This window comes from Haliaeetus leucocephalus, unplaced genomic scaffold (genome assembly GCF_000737465.1).
Source record: "Haliaeetus leucocephalus isolate CR32 unplaced genomic scaffold, Haliaeetus_leucocephalus-4.0 Scaffold193, whole genome shotgun sequence".
Classification (NCBI taxonomy): domain Eukaryota; kingdom Metazoa; phylum Chordata; class Aves; order Accipitriformes; family Accipitridae; genus Haliaeetus; species Haliaeetus leucocephalus.
In genome coordinates, this window is record NW_010972629.1 from 344,442 (window position 1) to 353,995 (window position 9,554).

The 9,554-nt window shown below is 63.5% G+C and overlaps 1 protein-coding gene across 1 annotated transcript in view; it reads right to left on the reverse strand.

Annotated features, from left to right (window-relative positions):
• Positions 1-120: 120 nt before the first annotated feature.
• Positions 121-9,554, reverse strand: part of ITGA10 (integrin, alpha 10) — a 10,702-nt gene continuing 1,268 nt past the window's right edge. Inside the window, exons 2-30 of the mRNA XM_010565603.1 lie at positions 9,266-9,407; positions 8,645-8,742; positions 8,401-8,489; positions 8,180-8,294; positions 7,963-8,090; positions 7,009-7,157; positions 6,312-6,462; positions 5,984-6,149; positions 5,810-5,883; positions 5,372-5,516; positions 4,656-4,804; positions 4,420-4,563; positions 3,844-4,068; positions 3,587-3,717; positions 3,158-3,324; positions 2,873-3,015; positions 2,668-2,775; positions 2,503-2,588; positions 2,279-2,420; positions 1,870-1,962; positions 1,710-1,786; positions 1,500-1,583; positions 1,304-1,388; positions 1,128-1,241; positions 943-1,044; positions 727-840; positions 504-599; positions 294-407; positions 121-180 (exon numbers count right to left, since the gene is read on the reverse strand). Of these exons, the coding sequence (XP_010563905.1) occupies positions 121-180; positions 294-407; positions 504-599; positions 727-840; positions 943-1,044; positions 1,128-1,241; positions 1,304-1,388; positions 1,500-1,583; positions 1,710-1,786; positions 1,870-1,962; positions 2,279-2,420; positions 2,503-2,588; positions 2,668-2,775; positions 2,873-3,015; positions 3,158-3,324; positions 3,587-3,717; positions 3,844-4,068; positions 4,420-4,563; positions 4,656-4,804; positions 5,372-5,516; positions 5,810-5,883; positions 5,984-6,149; positions 6,312-6,462; positions 7,009-7,157; positions 7,963-8,090; positions 8,180-8,294; positions 8,401-8,489; positions 8,645-8,742; positions 9,266-9,407 (3,491 nt within the window). The remainder of the gene's footprint in view (positions 181-293; positions 408-503; positions 600-726; positions 841-942; positions 1,045-1,127; positions 1,242-1,303; positions 1,389-1,499; positions 1,584-1,709; positions 1,787-1,869; positions 1,963-2,278; positions 2,421-2,502; positions 2,589-2,667; positions 2,776-2,872; positions 3,016-3,157; positions 3,325-3,586; positions 3,718-3,843; positions 4,069-4,419; positions 4,564-4,655; positions 4,805-5,371; positions 5,517-5,809; positions 5,884-5,983; positions 6,150-6,311; positions 6,463-7,008; positions 7,158-7,962; positions 8,091-8,179; positions 8,295-8,400; positions 8,490-8,644; positions 8,743-9,265; positions 9,408-9,554) is intronic.

Consider the following 9,554-nt stretch of genomic DNA (forward strand, 5'->3'; position numbering starts at 1 on the left):
GCAAGGATGGAGCTGAGGCAGAGGGGGTGGCAGAGTCCCGAGCCCCTGGTTGTCCCCAAAGATGAGAAAGGGATGTGTCCCCTCTCGATGGTGCTGGGCTCGAGGGGCCACCACCTGCCCTCACTGCTCCTCCTTCTCCTTCTCCTCCTCGGGGAGCTTCTTGCGGGTGAAGAAGCCCAGCTGGGGCAAGAGGGAGAGGATGGATGGGAGGAAGGGGAGTGGGCAGAGTCCCCCTGTCCCCTACTGTGCCTCCCCTTCCCCCTCCCCAAAGCTGAGCCCAACCCTGCTCTCACCTTCCACAGGCAGAAGATGATCAGTGCCAGGAGGAGCAGCCCTCCCAGGATGCTGCCCACCAGGATCCAGAGGGAGATGGGCACCCGTTTCCCCTGGATGATTTCAAGCACCATCTGCGGAAAAAGAAAGGAGGAAACAGGGATGGGGGGTGTCTGTACAGCCCTGTGCCCCAGATTTGGGGGGCAGCAAGTGTCCAGGGGGGCTCCTACCTCCCTCTGATGTGCCCCCTCCTCCAGCAGCAGCACGCTGCTCTCTGGGACCCCCAGCCAGATCATGCTGATGACTTTCACACTCCTGAATTTAGCCTGGGGATGGGGAAAGGTGGAGAGGGGGGGCTTCAAGCTGCGTTTCCCACCCTGGGCTCTTCACTCTGTCCCCAGCCAGAGCATGGGGGGAGTGTCACCCTTCCTCATTGCCCCCTCCCCTCCTCACCCCACGGAAGAAGTCGTTGTGGATGGTGCGGAGGATGTGGATAGAGACCTCCCCACCACGGTCCAGCCGTCCCAGCCAGCAGCTCAGCTCCTGGCACCAGGCGTTGCTGCAGTCCTATGGGGAAAACAATGTTGAGTGATGTGGCAGGGGACAACCCCCCCCCCAGCCACCCCCAAACCCCAGCTTGGGCAAGGGGGGTATCACAGTGATGCTCACCAGCCTGTCCACATGCAGGAGGTCTTCGGGGTGCACGGGGACCACCGTGGCCGTTCCCCACTGCCGTGGCTCCTCGGGGGGGGTCCGCAGCATGCAGGTAGCCTGGGTGGGGGGAGAGGAGCTGGGTTTAGCACTGGGAGGGTGCAGGGACCCGACAGAACCCCCAGCTCAGATGATGGACTCACATTGTCGGCCAGGACACGCGTGACTGAGAGGAAGGTGGTATGGCGGTAGCCCAGGGCTGGTAGGGCCATGTGGAGGGTGATGTTTCGGACCAGGTAGCACCCAAAATTCTGCACCTGGGGGGAGAGCTGGGTGAGCCAGGACCCCCCAGGACCTCCCACCCCCCATATGTCCTTACCTTCACCGTGGTCTTGAATTCAGGGCCGGGGCCATGGGGGAAGGTGCCAAGTGGGTGAACCTCGTACCGGTGCAGGTTGGCATCGCTGCCAGGATGAGAGCGCAGTCGAATCCTGACTCTCTGCTGCCTCCATCCCCAGCACCATGAAGCCCCCCCCCGCAGCTCTCCCCTGCTCCCGCCCCCCCCCCAGCCCTACCTGGAGAGGAAGAGGTCGGGCTCGTAGCGGATGGGGGCAGAAAGATGGACCACGTTGTCCTCCAGCGTCGCCTCCGTGCTGTCACTGGAGGGGGAAGATGCAGCTGTGAGGAGCTCAGGAGGACCCCGAGACACCCCCACACCCACCGCCTCGGCCAACCTATGGGGTACAGCCCCCCCTCCCCCCCTCCTGCCCCAGCCCTGCTCCTACCTGCTGGCCTCGAGGGTGACCTCAGCTCGGTCAAGGAGGACGGAGCAGCTGAACTCCAGCTCTAGGGTGAAGGAGACCTGGGGGAAAGCGGGGCCATCAGTGAGGTGGGATGGGTGCACAGGGTCCCGGGGGTGGCCCGGGGGGTGTCCCAGCCCCCTACCTTGGCCAGTGAGCGGAAGACAGGGTAGCCAACACCGCAGAGCCGGCGGTGACCCGGCAGTGCCGTGCACTCCAGCTTCACCGGGCTGGTGTCCTGCAGAGAGGGAGACATTACCTACAGCTGGACAGGGACAGGAGCACAGGGGGCTGGAACTGGGGGGCTTGGGATGAGCACAGGAGTGAGGGGGCTACACAGACCCCACCTGGGATCAGTTGGGGGACCCAATGGACTCCCACCTGGGACGGGTTCAGGATAAGAATGGGCTGGAGGGTCTATAAAAGACTGGAGAGACCCCAATCTTTGTCCTGGGATGGGCCGGAGGGTCTGTACAGGGCTAGAAGGACTATGATGTCTTGGATGGACTGGGGGGGGCCATACAAGTCTGGGGGATCCCCCCATGGCCCCGTACTTGGAGCGCGAGGCTGGAGAAGTGGAGGTTGTTGGAGAAGCGGAGGAGCAGGCTGGCGTTGTAGGCGTTCTCCTTCTTGTTCTCCAGGACCACGTCCACCACCACCTTCCTCCTGCCCTTGCGCAGGACATGAGGGCTCTGCCTGCAGCAGCGAGGGAGATTACAGCCCTGGGGGCTCCCAGGACATGGCTCAGCCCTGGGGACACCTTAGGGACACCCCATACCTGGAGCCCACAATGTCCATGGTGGCCCTGAGCACCAGGTCCGTGACACACTCGTCATCCTCCCCGCAGTCCTTGAAGAAGGGGATCTGGAAGGAGCCAGGTGTGATCCTGGTGCTGGAAGCACCAGGGTTGATCCTGGATCTGGCCACCCCCTCCAGTACCCACCAGTTTCCGGATGGTGGTGGGGGACCTCTCATCCAGCACTGGCCCAGTGGATTCGGCCATGGCCAACCTCACCGTGAAGCTGAGGGGTCGCAGATAGTCTGTGGTGTCCTGGAGAGGGTGGAGGGGTCCCTGTTAGCCCCCTGTGCTCCTGGGGGAGCTGAAAAAAGGTACTGGTGTCCCAGGGAGGGGTCCCACCATGGCTCACCAGGACATGGAAGGGGAAGCGGAGGCAGCTCTGCCTCCCCAGGGAGAGCTCAAGGCGGCGCTGCAGCAGCCGCCGGGCACCGGAGTTGAAGGCAGCCCGGGCTCCTGGTGTCCTCTCCTCCAGGGACACGTTGTACTGGAGCTCTGTGTGGGGATGAGGATGGGGTTCAGTGTTTGGGGACACCCACGGGGCTGGGAACACCCTGGGGATGCTCTGGGGACACTCCAGGGATGCTCCTGGAGAAGCCCAGGGGACACCCTGGGCATGCTGCAGGGATGCATTCACCGATCTCCCTGTCCTGCTGGCCCCGGGCACGGGTCCCGGCGCGGAAGCAGACCCTGGCCCGGAGGCAGACAGCTCTGGTGCCGCCACGTTGGCAGTTCTTCTGGATGACGTTGATGGCCGGTGGCTCCACGGTCAGCGATGTGTTGATCTGGACAATCTGGCGGGAGCTGGCAGCAAGGGGACAGTGTCACACGCCAGGGAGGGACAGCACTGTCCCCCGAATCCCACCAGGATACTCATGGGGACTATGACATCCATCCCTGCTCCATCCCCAGGCTCTCCTCCTCTTATTGCAAGGGGAAACTGAGGCACAGGGGAGTCCAGGAGATGCCTGGAAGTATCCCGCCAGGCAGGACTGAGCCGAGTGGCCCTGCAGAGCATGGTGGCCCAGAGCTGTCCCCTCCACATGTCCCTGTCCCCAGGACTCACCGCAGCAGCACAGCCACCCCCTGCGCCCCCACGGCCAGGTCCACCAGCCCATCCCCGTCCAGGTCCAGCTGCCCGTCCACGCTGCGCCCAAAATAGCTGAGGGTTGGACCCAGCGCCGCCGCCTCGATGCGCTGGGGAGGTGAGAGCAGGCCAAGCAGTGGCTTCATTGCTGTCTTGTATAAGGTTGTGCTCAACCTAACGGAGCCCGCACCCAGATGGCAGCGAGACCCCCCAGCCCACCCCCGGTCCCATCTCACCTGCTTGTAATTGGGCAAGAGGGTGCCCGGGGCACCGTGGTAGACATAGACAGCACCACGGTGCCCGTCCTCCAGCGGAGCCCCCACCACCACATCATTGAAGCCATCATGGTTGAGGTCCGGCACGGCAGCCAGGGCGTAGCCAAACCGAGAGTCCTGCGGCTTCTTGTCGGCATGCAGGGTGCCGGCAGGGGCCAGCAGCCTCTGAAGGGGCACAAGGCAGCCCTCTGTACCCCATGGTGCCAGGTCCAGCCCCATGTGCTCCATATGTGAGGCTCGGGAGATGGAGGGAGGAGTGCAGGGGGATCCCCTGGGCTGTGTGTCCTCCCTGGCCCTGCTGCATCTCCCCGACCCTGCTGTGACCCCCCCCAAACCCTGCTGTGTCCCTCCAGTCCTGCCAAGTCCCCCCAAATCCCACCACATCCCCTTGACCCTGCTGCATCCACCTGACCTTACATTGTTCCCCCAACCCTGCTGTGTCCCCCCCCAATCCCATTTCATCCCCCAGCCCCACTGTGCATCCCAATCCCCCTGCACCTGCTGTGATGCCCCTGCATCCCCCCGCCAACCCCTCACCTGCCCCACTCTGTAGAGGTACACCCGCCCCATCTCCCTGCTCTGGGCACCCAGGTACATGGGAGCTGCCACCAGCAGCACGTCAGTGACCCCGTCACCATCCACATCCAGGGCGCACACCTCGCTGCCGAAGTAGGAGCCGATCTGTGGGTCGCAGCAACGTCGTGTGAGGCTGGGGGCTGCCGGCAGCCCCTTCCTATGGCTGCCCGCCCCCTCCCCCTGCCAGCAGCACCTACCTGCTCCCCTGTCAGTGCCTGGGCCACTGTCACGGTCCCCGTGGTGCCCATCTCAAAGAGGATCACCTTGCCCTTGTGCTGGAAGCGAGGGGCTCCGGCCACGTACAGGCGCTGCCCGCTGGGCAACCGCAGCGAGGAGATGGCATACCCTGAGGTGGGAGACCCTGGGCGTCAGCAGCAGGGAAAAGCCCTTGTGCTGGTGGGGCCATTCCTCAGCCACCCTGTGTCCCCAGGGTATTGAGCATCCCTGGGGCACCCACCATCCCCTGTTTCCCCACCATGCCTAGGACACTGAGCATCCCATTTGCTCCACATCCCCGGCGTGCTCAGTATCCTCAGTCCCCCCTGAATCCCCAGGGCACCAAGCATCCTTTGGGTGCTGAGTATCCCTGGTTTGCACTGCATCCCCAGGGCACTGAGCATCCCTGGGGCACTAAGCATCCCTGGTTTGCCTGGCATCCCTGGGGCACTGAGCATCCCTGGGGTACCAAGCATTCCCAGCATACCGAGCATCCTTCGGGTGCTGAGTATCCCTGTTTTGCCCAGAATTCCTGGGGCACTGAGCATCCTCAGGGCCCTGAGCATCCCAGGGGTACCCAGCATCCTTGGGACATCGAGGATCCCTTAGTTGCTGATGATTGCCCATTTGCCCCACATCTCTGGGACATGGAGCATCCCCAGTTCACCCCACATCCCTTGGGACATCCCCCCCATACCCAAATAAGCTGCATGATTCTTCAGCTCCAGTGGGAACTCCTTCTCGAAGGCTTTCCGGGGTGGGATGATGCGGCCGCGCCGGCTCTCCTCCAGCACAGCCCCGTCCCAGTCATAGGCTCCCACTGTGCCGAAGAGGATCCCGTCCTGGCAGGGAAGCAAAGGAGGGGGTTACACGATGCTTCAGCAGGATGGGAGCTTTGGGGGAAAGCACGTGTCACACCTCGAGGACATTGCGTGCATGGCGATGCCTCACTGTCCCCAAACCCTCCCCAAAAATGTCATCTGGGACACTCAGTGCCCAGCATGACAAGGATGCACAAGCCCAGGGCTGAGGATTATTTTCCACTTCTGCAAAGCCCCCGGGGCAGGCGGTTGCTGCCCTCCCCCTCCCTCTAGCCCTTCCCCGGGCTGGATCCTGCCCGTTCCAGCAGCCTCACCTCCAGGAGATGGAGGGAGAAGCCGATCTGGGACATCTCCAGCTCAAAGGAGCTCTCGTTGTACCCATGGGTGCCTGGGGTGGGGGAAGGAGATGGTATTCCTCCAGATGTGGTTCCAGCTGTTTTTTCTGCAGCCCTCCCTGGGCTCCAGGCCCAGATCTGGCCCCACATCACCTTCCAGGCTGAAGATGCGGTCGCCCAAGGCATCCACAATGTCGTTGAGGGCGGCCTCATCAGTGACGTTGAAGAAATACTTCTCGTCCGGGTCGCTGGCAATGTACTTGATCTCACGGATGAAATCCTCAGGGTCCTGCTGCCGGCGGAGGTAGTGCCCCAGCACCTGGGGAGAGGGGGGTCCAGCATTGGCTGGAGGCCAGATCCTGACCCCAACGCAGCCAGGATGGGGGTCCCCCACCCCAGCATGGCATAAAGGGGGAATGGGGAAACCAAGGCACGGTGCCTGCTCCTGACTGGCAGGCAGGGAGGTGGCCGGGGCACTCACCGCGATGGCATAGCGGGTGACATTGCGCTTCTCACACTCCGCCAGTGCCTCGGGCAGCTCCTCGCCATCGTGGGACTCCCCGTCCGTCACCACAATCATCAGCCGGGTGGCATCTGCCCTCCCGCCCCGCTCGGGGCTGAAGGCTTCGGTGCTGCCAGAAAGGATGGGTGGTGTGAAGCCGATCCCGATCCCAGTCCCGACCCTGGTCCTGACCCCGATCCCAACCCCAATCCTGATCCTGCTCCCCATGCTGACCCTGACCTCAATCCTGACCCTGATCCTGATCCCAATCTCGACCCCAAACCCCATCCCAACCCTGATCCTGATCCAAATACCGATCCCAACCCCAACCCCAGTCTTGATCCCAGTCCTGACCCCAATCCCAATCCCAGTCCTGATCCCGCTCCCAATGCTGACCCCAATCCCGATCCTGACCCTGATCTCAACCCCAACCTCAATCCTGACCCTGATCCTGATCCAAATCTTGATCCCAACCCCAACCCGTCTTGATCCCAATCCTGACCCCTGTCCCAGTCCTGATCCCGCTCCTGACCCTGATCCCAACCCCAACCTTGACCCTGACCTCAATCCCAGCCCCAACCCTGATCTTGATCCTGATCCAAATCCTGATCCCAACCCCAACCCCGACCCTGATCCCAATCCCGACCCTGATCCCACTCCCGCTGCTGGTGCACACCAAGCCTGGTGGATGGCGAAGGCCGTGCGTGTCTCCCGCCCCTCCTGCCGGCTGATGTTCTTGGCCGCCTCCACCACCTCCTCTGCTGTCTGGTACCGCCCCAGCACCCACTCATGCACCGCCCGCTCCCCGTACTGCAGCACCCCTACCTGCCACAGAGACGGGGTGCTCAGTGCGTGGGCTCAGACCCCACCACCCCAAAATGTCCCCCCCAAAATGTGCAGTGTGCCCCCCCTCCCCGCAACACAGCCCCAGCCGGCAAAGTGCACCCTTGACCACCCTGAAAGCAACCCCAGCTGGCATCGCCCCAGGAGTGGCATCAACGCGGGGATGATGGCATCACCGTGGGGATGATGGCATCACCGTGGGGACAATGGCATGGCTTAGGGACAACAGTATCACCCCAGAGATGGCATCGCCCCAAGGGTAGCATCGCCCCAGGGATGACAGCATTGCCCCAGGACTGACATCACCCCAGGGGTGGCACTGCCACAGGGATGACAACATCATCCTGGGGACAATGGCATCGCCCTGGGGATACTGGCATCATCCCAGGGACAGTGGTATCACCCCAGGGGTAGCATTACCCCAAGGCTGGCATCGCCCCAGGGAAGACAGCATTGCCCTGGGGACGACAGCACTGCCCTGGGCACAATGGCATCACCCCAAAGGTAGCATTGCCACAGGGACAACACCGTTACCCTGGGGACAATGGCATCACCCCAGGGATGATGGCATTGCCACAGGGACAACACCGTTACCCTGGGGACAATGGCATCACCCCAGGGATGATGGCATTGCCCTGTGTATGATGGCAGTACCCAGGGGATGGCATTGCCCCAGGGACAATGACATTACCCTGGGCATGACATTGCCCCGGGGACACCAGCACAGCCCTAGGGATGCTGGCACAGTCCTGGGGACGCTGGCGCAGCCCTGGGGATGCCACCTCACCTGGATCTGTCCAGGCCCGATGAAGAACTTGCTGAGGATGTTGCTGAGGAAGTTCTGCACCTCGTACCAGGGGTAGATGCTGTTGGAGCCGTCCAGGACGATGACGATGTCCATGTAGGTGGAACAGCCTGCCAAAGGAGGGACGCAGCTCACACCGGCACGGCGTGGCAACGTCCCAGCATGGGGCTCCGCACACCGCAGCCATCCCCCCACTCACGCTGTGCAGTAGGGGCAATGGTCCCCACCGGCCGGAGGTCACCGTCCAGCTGGGCGCAGATGCCGGTGCTGAAGACAGAGGTGCCGCATGCCTGGGACCAAAGCGGGGCGCAAGCCTGGCCGGGGGGGAGGGGGGTGACACGGGGACACAGAGCATGGGCTGGCACCCGGCCCCTGCACCCAGCCGTGCCTCAGTTTCTCTCTGGGGGAGGCTCCTCTCACCACGAAGCCGCCATCCTTGGAGTCCAGGAGGGTCATCCCAAAGTGCACGTTGTAGCCTGGGGTCGGGGAGAGCCACGGGGCTGCGGATCCTCGGCACCAGGGAAAGAGATGCCAGGGGTCAGCAGCGGGGTGAGACCCCCCCCCGCCAAACCCCGCTGGCGGTCTCACCGGGGTGAATGCCAGCCTGGAAAGGGCAAAGCTGGGTACAGAGATGGCCACCCATCCCCATGGGGCATGGTGGTACCGAGGTTGGCTTTGGTGCAGTTGGTGTTGGGGGGTCCCACGCGGCACTTGTAGATGTCACCTTGGCGGTCGCTGTCCCAAGGGGCCCCCACCAGCAGCCTGCGGGGACGTGGCAGCGTGAGGGGACACTGGCTGGGTCACCGGCAACACCCCGCTCCAGCTCGGCCGCAGCATTTTGGGGCACAGTGCCAAACCCTGCCCACCCCCGCCACCGGCATCGTGCCACGGTGCTTCCGCCACCAGGCTGCCGGCGGTTTCCGTCTGTCTGTCTGGCTGGCTGTCCGTCCTCCCTTTGATCGGCATCCCAACCGCCAGCACAGCCGCTGGGGCCCCCCCCGGATTTACTGACGGGACTCTTATTTTCATGTCCCCCCCACTCCCAAGCTGTGTCAGGGCAAAGCACAATGAACCTTAAAATCCCATTTCTGCCCCCAGAAAACACCGAGGGGGCTTTGCTGCCCAGCTCCCTGCCTCAGTTTCCCCTCTTCAGGGCATCGCAAGCCACGCATCCCCCCCATCCCTTAGCCTTGCCCCACATATCCGCCCCATGGGTTGTGCTGGGGGGGGGATGAAAGCCCCACGGGTGTCCCGTTGTCCCCCCCCACCCATGGGTGCCACTCACCACTTCTCCCCGCCGCCCACCCGCTGCAGCACCTTGTAGCCGAACTGGGCCTCGGCCGGTCCGTGGAAGAGCCGCGGGTGCCTCACATCGACATTGAACCCCACGCACAGATCTAGGGGGGGCGTGGGCAGGATGCTGAGACCTGAGGGTGGGGGCACCCACAGACCGAGGCATCCTGAGGCCCCCCGCCACCCTATACCCATCTATAGGGACGGGACTGCTTCGGCGCAACCCCCAAACCACGACAGCCTCGGCACTGCAGGGGGACATGCAAAGCCCCCCCCCCCCG